This window comes from Rosa chinensis, chromosome 1 (genome assembly GCF_002994745.2).
Source record: "Rosa chinensis cultivar Old Blush chromosome 1, RchiOBHm-V2, whole genome shotgun sequence".
Classification (NCBI taxonomy): Eukaryota; Viridiplantae; Streptophyta; class Magnoliopsida; order Rosales; family Rosaceae; genus Rosa; species Rosa chinensis.
In genome coordinates this window covers 28,042,101-28,057,686 of record NC_037088.1, presented here as the reverse complement: position 1 = coordinate 28,057,686, position 15,586 = coordinate 28,042,101, and the positions used below count along the sequence as shown (strand labels likewise).

The 15,586-nt window shown below is 38.1% G+C and overlaps 1 protein-coding gene across 1 annotated transcript; it reads left to right on the top strand.

Moving 5' to 3' along the window:
• Positions 1-419: 419 nt before the first annotated feature.
• Positions 420-2,671, top strand: LOC112182544 (probable 2-oxoglutarate-dependent dioxygenase SLC1). The gene is made up of 4 exons (XM_024321049.2): positions 420-791; positions 1,246-1,493; positions 1,949-2,309; positions 2,414-2,671. Exons 1-4 carry the CDS (start codon positions 504-506, stop codon positions 2,663-2,665), a joined length of 1,149 nt encoding a protein of 382 aa, XP_024176817.1. The 5' UTR covers positions 420-503; the 3' UTR covers positions 2,666-2,671.
• Positions 2,672-15,586: the final 12,915 nt, after the last annotated feature.

Sequence of the window (15,586 nt, the reverse complement as noted above, 5' to 3'; positions counted from 1 at the left end):
AGGTTTCATCGAACTAGTATTTGTCTTGGCATCATTATAGCTAGTTTTCAACCTTAAAGAAATTCTTAATTGCCTTAGAGGGACGGAACTGACTGGAGCAAAGCCTATTCACATGGAAGAGGCTAGATCTGTTGACTATCTCAATTATTTCTTAGTCTACTGTATGTTCCTAATAATCGATCACCAGCAGTCATGCACCACCCACCTCGAACTTTGAAACGGTATACGGTCAATAAGGTTTCTTAGCCATGGAAATGAAATTATGCATGGAATTGCACATATATGGGACCAGTAGTACCTATAGCTATTATTCCTATTCGATCCTTCTCCTTTCCCCTATAAATAGTTCACCTCTGAAATTATTCTTCAGAATTTAGTACGTTGCATGGTAGCTATTCTTGCTATACGTAAACCTAGCTAGGTGGTTTTATATTGAGGATATAAAGAATTTTCTTTGAGCTCTTGGTAGAGAATAACCTGGTCTTTAGACTTCGTTGCCTGCGATGGGTTCAAGTGGTGCTGTTGCTGACACCAATTACAGAGAAAATAAAGCAACAGAAACCCATGATCAATACCTGCAGAAAGGAGTGAGACACTTGTGTGAAGGAGGGCTGACTAGAGTTCCAACCAAGTACATACTGCCCAAGGAGGAACGACCCAATTCAGCAATAGGAGGAGAGACTATTCTCAAGTTACCAGTTATTGATTTCGCTCAGTTGCAAGGCTCCAGCAGCAGATCCCAAGCATTGAACTCCCTCGCAAAAGCTTGCGAAGAATTTGGAATTTTTCAGGTTGATCTTTGAGTCCATACACTTAATTTCCTTTGTCGACCATGTTAACATCAAGTATACATCCATTCTTGTTTTTGTATATTAGTTTGATCATGAGCATGTGTTTTACTAGATAATACTAATTATGCCAAGAACATGTATGTTGAGTAATGTTTCTCCTTCGCGTGATATTTATACTAAGAGACTTAATTCCGCACCATATAACATGTCCCATTGTCTGATAGTATTGATTGAAAACTTACCGTTTTAGTTCTTATGTATATAACTCATTGGTAATAAGTACTTTCTGGGTGATCTGTATTCATACGTTTTAGTTCTTATGTATATATACGTTTTCCTTGTCCGTGTACTAACATCTCCTGAGGCCATATATTGATCAATCAGTGTGAAGAATTAACCAACTTAAAAACAAATTAAACTCGTAATATATTAATCAATTTTTTGATTGATGCAGTTGATAAACCATGGTATCACAGATGAAGTTATATCAACAATGACTGATGTAAGTAAAAGGTTTTTTGAGCTTCCTTTCGATGAGAGATCAACGTACATGTCAAAGGATATGGCTTCCCCAGCTAGGTATGGAACAAGCTTTAACCAAAACAATGATGAAGTGTTCTGCTGGAGAGACTTTCTCAAGCTTAGTTGCCATCCTTTATCAGACAGTGTTCCTTCTTGGCCATCATCTCCTGTGGACCTAAGGTGACCTCTCGATCTCAGTTCTAAAACGAGACGTGCAACAATAAATTTGTTCTCTATATATTATATACAATTTTCCCTTGGCATGTGCTCATTTGAAAATTTAATTAGTACTTGATAACTTGAAATGTTAGGGTATAAATCTATAAATATTACCTAGGGGTTAACTCTAGTATAAGTTAAACCCTAATTAAGCGATTAATAAGATGAGAAAAATTAAACATTGCCCACATTTTAAAGGATTTTCTTGCATGATCAGTGGCCAATGGGGATTTTTTTTTTCTAGTAGTGTTGCTAGGATAAACAAAATTAAACACTGACCAAGTCATGATGAATCCAATATATATACACTTCATTGAGAGAGACGTATAGCTATTATGAGTTTGGTTCTTTCAATGGTTAATTCATATGTTGCTATTAATTCTAATTCAAAGATTAACCACTCCATCAATATGTAGGGAAACAGTAGTGAACTATTCAAAGAACACGAATTTTTTGTATCTAGAGCTGTTGGAGGCTGTCATGGAGAGCCTTGGATTGATGGAAACTACAGAGAGTTCTGGTACAGACAAAATAGACACCAGGACCAGTACTTTAGATGAATTTGAAGATGGAAGCCAACTGATTGTGGTGAATTGCTACCCTGCATGCCCTGAACCTGATTTAACCCTAGGCATTCCACCTCATTCTGATTATGGCATCCTCACTCTTCTCCTTCAAGACCAAGTCCAGGGTCTTCAAATACAGCACCAAGGAAAATGGGTGACCGTGGAACCACTTCCGAATTCATTCATCGTCAACGTTGGTGATCATCTTGAGGTAGCTATCTAGGTCTAATATTACGTACGTACGTACAGTCATATTAATTATATATGCAATTAATAGCAAATTAATTTACTCTTATGCACAAACTGCATTGACAGATATTTAGCAATGGGAGATACAAAAGCGTGCTGCATAGGGTTGTTGTCAACTCATCCAAGTCTCGAATCTCTGTTGCTTCATTGCACAGCATGCCATTCGACACCGTTGTTCGGCCTTCACCTAAACTCGTCGACGAAGCCAACCCTATTCGTTACAGGGACACAGACTTTGCCAATTTTCTCGAGTATATTGCTTCGCGTGACCACCAGACGAACAGTAAGAGTTTCTTGCAATCGAGGAAATTGACTTGATTGATCGAGCACAGAAAAAAAAAAAAAAAAAAAAAAAAAAAAAAAAAAGAAGATATCATTACATTTTTGGCATTTTGACTTGGTGACTGGACTGCGAATCATAGGAAACACTAGAAAATTGAAGTTTCAACATTAATTTTGTTGGAATGGGATGTCTTGACCCAGCTTTTGTGGAAAATAAAAGGGGAATTCCGTATTATTAAGGAAAAATAAATAAACAAATGGGTGGATAACTATTGTAATTTGCTACTTTGTGGCGCGCACATGCAAATACATGATACATGCATGTAACACTATCAATAAATCACTTACTAGCCTCTTCACCTCTTGCTGTGTAGGTCAAATATTGTTGAGAAGAAGAAGGAATATTAAGAATGAATAATTTAATTTAATGGTGTTCAAATGGTATATATTAGTCTTATTAAGCTACGTACTTTTGTGTTTCAAATCAACTGAACGATTTAAAAAAAAAAAAAAAAATCAACTGAACGATTGAGTACGTACTAGTCTTATTGAACTACAGTACCGTATTACATTGTACAATCTTTTTTTTCCAAATATTCTTCTCCTAAAATTTTCCTACAAGAAAACTATTAATTATACCAACAACACCAACATCCTTACATCCCTCTCAAGTTGGAGCATACAAATCACATGTGCCTAACTTGTCAACTTAGTCATTAAACACCTTGGTGGGAATTCTTTTAGTCAACAAGTCAGCTAATTGCTCTTCAGTAGGAACAAACGAAAAGGCAACCAACTTAGCATCAAGTTTCTCCTTAATAAAATGTTTGTCAACCTCCACATGTTTGGTACGATCATGTTGTACCATATTTTGTGATATGTCAATTGTTGTCTTATTGTCACAATACAATTAACTTCATGACACGTTTAGATTTGAACTCTAAGTCACGTAGTATATTACGCAACCACAGGAGTTCACACAGTCCATGAGTCATACCTTGATACTTAGCTTCAGCACTTGACCTTGCTATTACCTTATGCTTCTCACTTCGCCAAGTGTCAAGATTTCCTCCCACAAATGTGAAGCACCTTGTTGTAGACTTTTTGTCAATAATACAACATGCCTAACCTGCATCAGTATAGCCACTCATCTCAAAGTGATTGTGTTTAGAGAACATCAAACCTTTTCCAAGTGCAGCCTGTATCTTAAAATCCTTACTACAGCATCCTTATGATCTTCAGTTGTGCATGAATTGACTAACTGTGTAACGTCCCGAACCCAAATTCACCGGTTTACTAGTCATTTGGACAGTAAACGGTAATTTGTTTTACTTTTACTCTTTTTCAGCAACTTTAGTGGCCCTAAAAGTTGACTTTTTGTTCGGATCAAAATTTGGGAAAATGTTCTTCATGGATGTCGTAGAGGACGTTAAACCGAGCGCGTGCATATGTGGTGCGTAAAAATCGGAGTTCGTATGCGAAAGTTACAAGTGAAATAGTAAAGTTACTGTTCATTGGTAGAAAGTATAAATTTGAAAATTTACTGTTGCTGGGTAATTTTCCTCTCTCTCCCCTTTCCCCGGGTTCTCTCTCTCTCTCTCTCTCTCTCTCTCTCTCTCTCTCTCTCTCTCTCTCTCTCCCCGAGCTATCGCTCTGTCTCGCTCGCCTGCAACTCCGGCCTTCTCCCTCCTCCGGCCACCTGGTGGCATAAAGCCGACATCTTTGGACTTGCCTCCGCCCCCTCTTGGCACCGGTGGTGGTAGCTCACGGCGGTTTGGCCGGAAAACGTGGCATCGGCCCGTGAAAGTTTACTGTAGCAGTTTGGGATTTTCGGCGATTCCGGCCATCTCCGGCCACCAAACCGGCGTCGAATGAGCGGTTTTTCCCAAGGATCATGTTGCCCCTAGCCTTGAGCCACGATTTGCAGTGTGGAGGTCGAATCGAAGGTTTGGAATTCTGAGTTACTATTCACAATTCGGGTTCAAACTTCTCTTTAATTGTTGAGGTACTTCCGCTCATTTTCTAACTTGGTCACAGTTGAAAGAATTAATGGGTGTGTTGAGAAGGTGCTACTACCAAATTTTTGGTAGAATTTCTTCTAAGGTGGGCCCCGCAGGGTCACTTCGGATTTCAAGGTGAAATCCGGGGCGGGTCCTGTCAGTTGGTATCAGAGCATTAGGTTGTCAGATTCTGTAGACTTGATCATATCGTGTTACCGTATATGCTTGTTGTTACTCAGTACCTCCCGAGTGATGGCCCGACTGCAGCGGTTCCCCATCATATACTCTTCGGTGCTGTTGTACTCATCAAGTGTGTACGGTACATGTCTTGTTGGTTTTTCTTGGATTCTATGCCTCCTGTACGCCGACCTCATAGGAATTTCGCTACGTATCGGATTGACTCATGTCATGCACCTTTCCCTAGTAATGGTAGAGTAAGGCTACTCTACAGATTCGAATTGTGCTATGGAGTAATTCGAGGAAATGTTGTGGTTATTTCTTCCTCAATGCAGGTAAGTTGTTGGAGCTGGGTTTAAGGTGCGAGAACGGAGTTTGATTTCATGTTCGAGTATCTGAGACTAGTGATTATAGCTTTGGACTGTCTCTGATTACTTGGAATCAGAATTGCGGTTGAATGTGAGACTAATAGTAATATTGGTTCTAACCTTGAACCGAGTTTCGGGGGATGTGTCATGTAGACGTGGTTGGTGTTGTGAGAGTCATTTTGGATTGATACTTTGCAATTCACAAGGAAAACCAGATTGGAAATTTCCTCTAATTGGACACCTTGGTCTGTTGACCTGACAATGACTTGTGGACATAGTTTTGTCCAAGTGAAGGATATTGTTCGAGATTGAGTGTTTTTGGTTATTGATTACAGTGAAATGGTTTAATACAACTTCGGGGATTGACGGTGGTGACACCGTTGGGTATCCATAGTGGTTCAAACGAATTACTATGTGATACGAAGTTTGATTTGAATTCTGAATCTTGGGGTCATAGGAATTGAAATGTAGTAAGTTCTTAATGGAACAGTTGATAGATTGAATGATGGAGATTTTGTAAGAGTAGTAAGGACGTGGATTTTCCCAGCAGATTCATGAAGTAGTTCAGGTCATAGATTGACCAGAATTCTAGTTATATTTTTGAGTCAAACCTCTTTCGGGTTGAACTTGGAATTTGATTGGAAAAGTGGTGGGACCACCTTCGGATCTTGGTATCGTTGAGAGCGATACATAATGTTGGACGGGTATCCATCTTATGATGGGTGATGTTGCCAGGGAAAGATGACCGGTACAGCAAAATTAAGGAATTTGCAATCGATTAAAAGCAAAAGTGAGAATAGAGGATTCGAAAGGTTTCAGAAATTAAGGACATTTGAATCGTCTTCGACGGTTTTGATCACTTCTATGGTGTATGAAGGTACTACTTGGTATCATTGGATATCCGTGTGGGTGAAATCATTGAACTTGGGATCAAGAATGGGTCGTAATAACCCCACGGAGCGTCCGTAGTAATGCAAGTGAAATTCCTATGTGATGTGGTGATGATCAAAGTTTTGAATCTCAGAATAACGAAGAAGGTTTGGTGATAGTTTTCCTTGCGGGGCGATGCTAGTCAACAAGTTTTGGGATCCTGCCAGCATTCAATGATGGTTTTCTCGATGAGTCCTTTGGGGACTATTAAAGAATTTCTTTCCTGCTTGTGGATTTCATTATAACTTCGATAGCTATTTCCTTAATTCGTGAGTCGATTTTCTTCTTTGCAGTATTTGAGGTGCTTTACGCTCACGTAATACGATGCACTTTGCTTACCTATCGAACCATTTATCGGTTGCTTTGCACATGGGGTTTTTCAGTCACGAATTGAAGTAAACCTTTCTTTTGGCTGTTGAGTTCGGCGGGGTTGCTATGAATCGATCAAATTAAAATGTTTGGCAAGGTTTCAGTTTGAGAATCGTTCATTTCAAGTATTGAGTTTCTAATCTAGTGGTCAACTCTTGGATCAGATATGGAGCATCTACTAGTGTACGTTGTTAGAGACATCGTAGTCCATTAAAGGATTTGGTACATACAGGGTTTGGAAAATTTCCGCAATGTCGTAATTGTAATGAATTGTAATGAGATTTTGTCAGACAGTTAGTTGGAGATATTTATATTTAGGGATGGTGGAGTAGTTATAAGAGAGAGTTTTCCTAACTGATTAAGAAAGCTAATTTCTACATGATTTGAGCAGGCTTGCACATTTTTTTTTCATGCACAATGATCGTCATTTTTGTTTAGTCGACGAACTATCTTCTGAAGAATGCTGTATTTCAGATTGTTATGTGCGTCCTACTTCTATTTCGGCGATATGAAATTTCGAGGACGAAATTTTTATAAGGAGGGGAGATTGTAACGTCCCGAACCCAAATTCACCGGTTTACTAGTCATTTGGACAGTAAACGGTAATTTGTTTTACTTTTACTCTTTTTCAGCAACTTTAGTGGCCCTAAAGTTGACTTTTTGTTCGGGTCAAAATTTGGGAAAATGTTCTTCATGGAAGTCGTAGAGGACGTTAAACCGAGCGCGTGCATATGTGGTGCGTAAAAATCGGAGTTCGTATGCGAAAGTTACAAGTGAAATAGTAAAGTTACTGTTCATTGGTAGAAAGTATAAATTTGAAAATTTACTGTTGCTGGGTAATTTTCCTCTCTCTCCCCTTTCCCCGCGTTTTTTTCTCTCTCTCTTTCTCCCCGAGCTATCGCTCTGTCTCGCTCGCCTGCAACTCCGGCCTTCTCCCTCCTCCGGCCACCTAGTGGCATAAAGCCGACATCTTTGGACTCGCCTCCGCCCCCTCTTGGCACCGGTGGTGGTAGCTCACGGTGGTTTGGCCGGAAAATGAGGCATCGGCCAGTGAAAGTTTACTGTAGCAGTTTGGGATTTTCGGCGAATCCGGCCATCTCCGGCCACCAAACCGGCGTCGAAGGAGCGGTTTTTCCCAAGGATCATGTTGCCCCTAGCCTTGAGCCACGATTTGCAGTGTGGAGGTCGAATCGAAGGTTTGGAATTCCGAGTTACTATTCACAATTCGGGTTCAAACTTCTCTTTAATTGTTGAGGTACTTCCGCTCATTTTCTAACTTGGTCACAGTTGAAAGAATTAATGGGTGTGTTGAGAAGGTGCTACTGCCAAATTTTGGTGGCCATCGGAGATGGTGGCGGTGGCGGCGGCGCCGCCACTGTGGGCGGCGGTAGCGGCGGCTAGGGTAGCTTTTTAATTTCAATTTCTGGCTAGTTAAATTCTATAATTATCATAGAGCTTGTATGTGAAGTTTGGTGAATTTTGGAGAAGCTTGGAATTAATTATGAATTTTTTAAGTTTAGGGTTTCGATTATCGAATTACAAGAATCCGACCGTCGGATATCTCTCGGTTCTGCCTTGGAACCTTTAAATTAATGAATTGGTATTAGTGGTATAATTTGGGCTGAACCCGAGGAGAATGGGAGATGTAATTTATGAGGAATTGAGTTTAGGAATCATATTAAATTGTTGAATAATTATTCACGGAATATAATCGTGTACAGGATGTCGTACCGAGCTCTGGCTCGATAAAGGAACTCGTATACGTGATCGTCGGAATAGTACTGTGAGTGGACTTTTGTTTTTTTTTTAAGCAAATGATGCATGCGTTTATTTATTTGAATATGCTCTATTTATTTATCAATTTACTTTTTCGAACATATGGTTATTTTCGGAAAAGGGATTTGGTTATATGATTATTTGAAGATTTTATGGCGTGCGGGGTCACGTCATTAAAATGCTTATTTCTCTCCTATTTTTTTATTTAATGAGATTTTTGAAATAGGATTTCGATGGAATATTAGTTCATTATTGAACTTCTTTGCTAAATCATTATTGACCCGAGAATATTTTTGGCGTGTGGGACACTCCATTGAGTTATCGTTTTACTTCTTATATATATTTATCGACTTTCGGTTTTGGCATCGGGAATGCCTAATTAAGGATTTTGGATTTGGTTGGCTTCTTGGAGATTTTGAGAGATTGTGGAAATGAGATTTACCTATACTAATTTCCGGTTTTGGTTTCGGATTTGAGAATATTTGGGCGTGTGGGACACGCCGACGATTTATTCCTATTTCTCACTTATCCATTTTGAGATTGAGAGTAATCTTGGCGTGCGGGGTCACGTCGTTGAATACATAATTTCTATCTCGTGAGAAATCTGGGGAAGCTACATGGATTTACTGGTTTTCGATGATTTTTCCTTACCATACGCGGGTTATGTGATTAGATCTCCTCCTCACTGACTTTGTGTTAGTGAGTGGCAGTTGAGGTAGCTTGTTCTCCTCCTCACCTACTTTGTGTTGGTGAGTGGCAGTAGAGGTGATTTATTCTCCTCCTCACGTGGGTGGTAGTCGAGGTCATTTGGTCTCCTCCTTGCACAATCTATGTGTGAGTGGAAGTTGAGGTTATTAGTTCTCCTCCTCGCACAATCTATGTGTGAGTGGCAGTTGAGGGTAGGTAGAGCCTGAGAGGCTCTATTTCCCGTATGGTGATATCTCTTCCCCATATCCTACCATTTCTCGACTAGCGGGGCCTAGTCTGATTTCCGTGTAACCAGCGGGGCTGGTTTTATCCTGTTGAGTATCGGAGTTTCGATCTTTCCTCTCGGTTGTTTGTGACTAGCGGGGCTAGTCGGTTTTTCTTGAGCAGGGCTTCTCGTGATTTGTTTTCTGAATCGTTGCATGCATCGAGAGTTTTTAAGGAAATATATATGTGGGAAAGTATAAAATCCAGTTGGTTTAAAAATTGTTTATTTTTGTCCACTCACGCTAACGTATTTTATGTACTTTCCCCTGGGCCCTTCGGTTTCAAATGCCCAGTTTGCAGGCGAATTGGTTGAGGTCGGGCGTACACGGAGTTGAGGCATAGTCAACAGCATGGCTTCCGCATCTGCCTTTGAATTAGGTTTTTCTCTTATACCTTTCTGTTAGAATTGCTCTGATTACCTATGGGATTTATGATATTCGAGTTGAGATGCGTGTTTTGTGAATTGGAGACTGATGTTGATTTGGGGAGCAGGGTGGCTCCAGGAGCATAAGGATGAATTGATTGAGAAGTGTAATTGTTTTCTACAGGTTTGGGTAGCCCATTTTAGGGGAAGTTCTGCCAAATTTTTGGTAGAATTTCTTCTAAGGTGGGCCCCGCAGGGTCACTTCGGATTTCAAAGTGAAATCCGGGGCGGGTCCTGTCAAACTGCACTAATGCGTTAGTTTGGTATGAGACAAATAAATTAATCTTCCAACCAACCTTTGATATTTGGCCTTGTATTTTGGAACTTAATCAGGATATTCTGCCAACTTGTGGTTCTGCTCAATGCATATATCAATGGGTTTACAATCCAACATACCAGTTTATGTCAACAGGTCAAGAACATACTTCCATTGGCATATAAGAAGATCCCATATCTCCCCCCGGCTACCTCAATCCCAAAGAAATACTTCAAGTCTCCTAGATCACTCATTTCAAATTCTAAGGCCAATTTTTTTTTTTTTAAGACTTCCAATTTCTACCAAATCATTCCCTGTAATTACCATGTCATCCACATATATAATAAGAATAGTTACCTTCCCCTATTGGTGTTTCAGGAATAAGGTATGGTTTGATTTGATCTGTTGATACCCAAAGTGCCTCATAGACTTAGTGAACTTGACAAACCATGTATGAGGAGACTGTTTCAGCTCATACAGAGACTTCTTCAATCTACATACAACATCACCAGGTGTATCAGCTGTATATTCAGAGAAAGATTCATGTACACCTCTTTGGTTAAGTCTCCATAAAGAAATGCATTCTTAACATCAAATTGATGGAGTGGCCATTTCAAATTAGCCTCCAAGGACAACAATACATGAATAATGTTCATCTTGTCTACTGAAGCAAATGTCTTATCAGTCAATCACATAAGTCTGAGTGAACCCCTTAGTCACCAACCTTGCTTTATATCTGCTCACTGTGCCATATGCATTGTGTTTCATAGTGAAGTTCCACCTACACCTAATTGTATTTTTGCCACGTGGAAGTGGTACAAGTTCCCAGGTGTGGTTCTTCAGTCTCTAATGCATCCATTTCTTTTTCCGTTGCCTTGGTCCACTTAGGATATCTCAAAGCCTTCTAAATTTTATTAGACAAAGACACAGGGGATATTGATGCCCAAAAGATTCATATGACTTCAACAATCTATGGTTGACACAAATTTACAATTGGATATTTAGATTTAGCATGAAGAGTGGGCTCATACTTCTTGGTAGATTAATCATGAATTGACCGGTTAGGTAAGGTATATCTAGTAGGCTAGACCCAACATAAGCGGGTTCAACATTATTATTACATTTAGATATGGGCTCAGAATGTACCTCTAGATGATCTCCAGAAGTTGGGAAATCTTGGTCAATAAGGGATAATGGAGAAGGCGGAGTCATTGTCAAAGGTTCTTCTACTTGATTTTCCGATGTCAAAAAAGGTTATGTGTTCTTTGTTGATACCCAAATTTCCACAAGATCAATTTAACGAATGACAAGCAAAAAGGACGAGTCATCAACCTAGTTGAGCCTTCAAGCAAGCCCATTTCATGCCAAAAGGAAGCCTTCTAGTTAGCAAGAGATACAACAAGCCCAAATTCTCAAACAACTAACATTCCTTTTCAAAGGAGCCGACACTACTAAAAAAAATTGCTTTTGCGACGCCTATTTTGCGACGGCAATTTGGGCTTTTGCGACGGAAAAAACTTTTCGCGACGGAAAAATGAGCCTTTTGCGACGGAAATATTGGCGTTGCAATAGGTGGCGTCACAAAATCCATTTGCGACGGTAAAATGCCGTCGCAAAAGATAATTGCGACGGTATTCTCTTGCCGTCGCATCAGTTATTGTTTTGCGACGGCTATTTGCTACGCAGGCTTCCGTCGCAAAATATCCATTAGGGTAGCCCAGGTGCAGGTATTTGCTATGGTTATGTTGCCGTCGCAAAGTGTAATATTTACAAAATAAGCGCCAAACCTTGCCGCCAAACCTTGCCGCCAAAATTGATGCTACGGTTAGTTTGCCGTCACAAATATATTTATAAATTTTTATTAAAATATTTTGATAAATAAATAAAACTATATAATTTTATACCGATTGCGACGCTGAAATGGCCGTCGCAAACGCTAATTTGTTTTATTATTATTTTTTATTTTTTCCTATTTCCACAAAATTAAACAAATAAATAATAATAATAATTAAGCAATTAAATATCTTCAGAAATTAACATTAATTCATGAAAAATATAGTTAAACATATCTATTGAGTCATCATACCATATTCAAATACAAACACTAAATTGAAAATAAATGTGTTGTCATTTTCAAGTATTGAAAATTATAACCACACTTGAAATAAAACAACAATCACAAGTGCACCATTTTACTTTGTCATTTTGTGAGCTTTGCACTTGCTTTCATTTGCTTTGCTCTTTTTGCCATGAGCACCTGTAATATAAACATAGAAAAACCAATGTTACCTTAATGTCCAGTAAGCAAGATAGACAACAAAATGCACATATTCTTTCGTGATGGTGTCTATACAAAAAAAAAAAAAAAAATATTAAGACATTGATGGACCTCAATCAATAGTAACAATACATACTAATTTCCAATAAAATTTTTGGAATTGTTAGTGTAATTAATGGCTGGAGCTCTATCTTTGTTTGAAAGCCATTAGTGCAATTGTCAAAACCTAACGGCAAATACAAGTTCATCAATATCCTTCAATTAAAACTAGAACAAATCACAAAACGCAAAGTCACAAACAAATACATAATCAAACATTTGCAACACACAGATAACCAAATTCCATGTAAAAAAACATAAAAAATCATACGTATAGACCTCGATAACTAGCCTTAAGGTTATAAATCAGTTCTTACGTGCGAACCGATATGGCTAGCTACTTTCACAATGACACAACTATCTGAAAATAAAGTCTGAAATATTGGTATACTTTTGTAGGGAAGTTAAGAATGTTTATGTTCAGTTCGTGAACAAGTCTGAATATGGGAAATTATTAAAATCAAATGAAACAAACAGAAACATAGTATCAACTGAAGAATTTCCTGATGCAGACCCTCAACTTCGAAAAATCATAACTTACTCTAGAAAACTCCTTTTCATGAGATTTCAATTTTGACATGATCTTCTAGATGGCTACTGAAAATTTCATGAAGACACCAAGTTCAAATACCCAGCCAAAATGTACAGTTTTTAGTAAGAAGGCAACTGGGTCAAAAACTACAAAATGCAGACTTCTGTCATTTAGCCTCGAAATTAACCACTAAATCTTAAATGAAACTGTATGAAACTATAAAGATATTAGGCCTAAAGTATAAGCTTTCAACACGAATATCTAAAGCAGAAAGTTTAACCGGTTTTCCATTTACAAATTCAACTGTTATTTACCAGCCAAAAGGCCTAGGCAATTGAACAAGGTTCGACTAATTCATACAATAAACGTTTTGAAAGGCTTAGTCAGTAAACACCTTACACAATATGCATCAATACATGAACAAAACATAGAAACACGAAGTCCCAACTTCCCTGGGTACAAACAGAAACATAGTATCAATTGAAGAATTTCCTGATGCAGACCCCAACTTCGAAAATTCATAACTTACTCTAGAAAACTCAATTTCATGAGATTTCAATTTTGACATGATCTTCTAGATGGCTACTGAAAATTTCATGAAGACACCAAGTTCAAATACCCAGCCAAAATGTACAGTTTTTAGTAAGAAGGCAACTGGGTCAAAAACTACAAAATGCAATTGTTAAAACCTTACGGCAAATACAAGTTCATCAATATCCTTCAATTAAAACCAGAACAAATCACAAAGTGCAAAGTCACAAATACATCATCAATAATCAAACATTTGCAACACAAAGCGCAAAGTTACAAAAGTCTGGAGAATTACCCTTTGAGTTCCATTTTGAAAACAACAGAAATGAAAACAACAGAAATATATGTTTCTTGTGACCAACAGAAATATAAAAATGGGGAAGAAGTACTAACCTGGTAATATCAAGCTCTTGGCTTTGGATTTCCAAAATTAACTCCAAATCCGTCACTGCTGACGTGAAGATGACCAGCCTTTTCAAATAATAGATGGTGTTCTCTGCAGCATAAACTAAAATATGAGTGTTTCTTGTGATTAGAGAAGCACAATGAACAAAAAGCTACTGCCCATACCATTAAACTGGACCTATTGATTAAAATCCAATAATCTAAAAATTTATCTATGAGATTGTTGAGGCAAACATAACAAAGAAGAAGAGTCACAGTAGTATTACAATGATATAACCTACCGACTAGGAAACTTGAAAGGGTCCAAGTCTTGAAGTTAGAGATGGGAAGCGATTCCCAGTAATGGAAAAAGAAACCGATTTCAAACTAGAAACGCTGCTGCTGCGTGCCTATCAACATTGAACCACAAGAACTGAATGTCAGGTACAACATAAGACTATTGAATAATAACTAATATATGAACAGAATATCAGAACGACAAAAATGCATCTTAGATTGAATGTATAAATGAAGTTGCGAATGCAATGAAATCTATGATCTCATCAACATATATCTAGTTTGGTCAGAGAAGGTATCTCTATAACAATTACATTCATATTTGCAATAAACAATTACATTCATATTAGCTTTCATCATGCACCCAAACTAAGATACAAGTCCAACCCCAACCTTGTCACCTTGTATAAAGGCTGCTAGAGCTTCACAGAACAATACCCAGTAAGAGAAAAATTTCTGCCTGAATTAATAAACAAATACATGGAGAAAAATAACTATAGCTCAACACATCTTGCAATAGTACTTATGCTCATGCAGTGCTTCTATACTACGTTTTACTTAATTGAAGAAATTGGACCAAAATATCATCTTCCAATTCATTACACTCCCATCTCACCCATTCTCAAATGGCTTTATAACCCCCTATTTAGCTAGCTGGATTTGGGTCCCAGGAACAAAAGCACTGCATCAAATAAATGGAAAGAGAAAGACTACAATAGCATTACAGATGCCCACTTTGTGCAAAACTATTCAATTTTTTTCCAATGAGTTCCTAACTTTTCATGTCTCCGATTAATGAATCAGAATATCAGAAATCTGCTTACATGAAATTAGAATAATAAAAATATGAATGTACCAATAAAGAATATAATTTTGATCAAATCAAAGATAGGGAAAAAAATATCTAAAATGTAATTAATATCCTCTTCTTTCCTCCGGCTTTCCCAGTAACACAATGAAAACTAATGATAAGATTACCTTTAAAAAGGGAATCGTTAATTCAGGGTGCTGATGCCTGCCAAGAATCTCAAGCTCCAGAGAAACTGAGCGCATCTGCACAATCAGAGCCAGAGCATTAGCACCACAATTTCTCCAAATACCAAAACAAAATGAAGGAAACAGGAAGGGAAGGACTGAAATAAATTGCTGCAGAAACCTCTATGTGTAGCAATAAGGACATTACTCTCTAAAATGAGCATGCTAAAAAAAGCAATCTAAATTAAATGGAGAAGAATGTGATTTCAAGTTGCCGCTACCAAACCCCCCATCTTCACCAGCAACAAACAAATTTGCTCACTCCGCCAACTCCAACAGCCAAACATGTTTATGAACAGACAACAATTATCCCACACCCACTTCTCTATCTCCTCACCCCTTCCCTTCAACTATGACCCTCTTCTTTCCCAATTCTCTTCATCTTCAATTCCCTTCTCATCCACACTTGAACACACTACTACACAGAACACTTTTAATGACATTTGAAAAACGTCATGAAAAAGATATATATCTCATAATTAATTAAATATAGATATAAATTAACAAAAAGGGCCTGATCACGATCAAG

Coding starts and splice junctions, on each gene's coding strand:
- LOC112182544 (XM_024321049.2), top strand. CDS start 504: ATGGGTTCAAGTGGTGCTGTTGCTGACACCAATTACAGAGAAAATAAA. Junction 792..1,245: donor AAGAATTTGGAATTTTTCAG/GTTGATCTTTGA, acceptor TGATTGATGCAG/TTGATAAACCATGGTATCAC. Junction 1,494..1,948: donor TCATCTCCTGTGGACCTAAG/GTGACCTCTCGA, acceptor ATCAATATGTAG/GGAAACAGTAGTGAACTATT.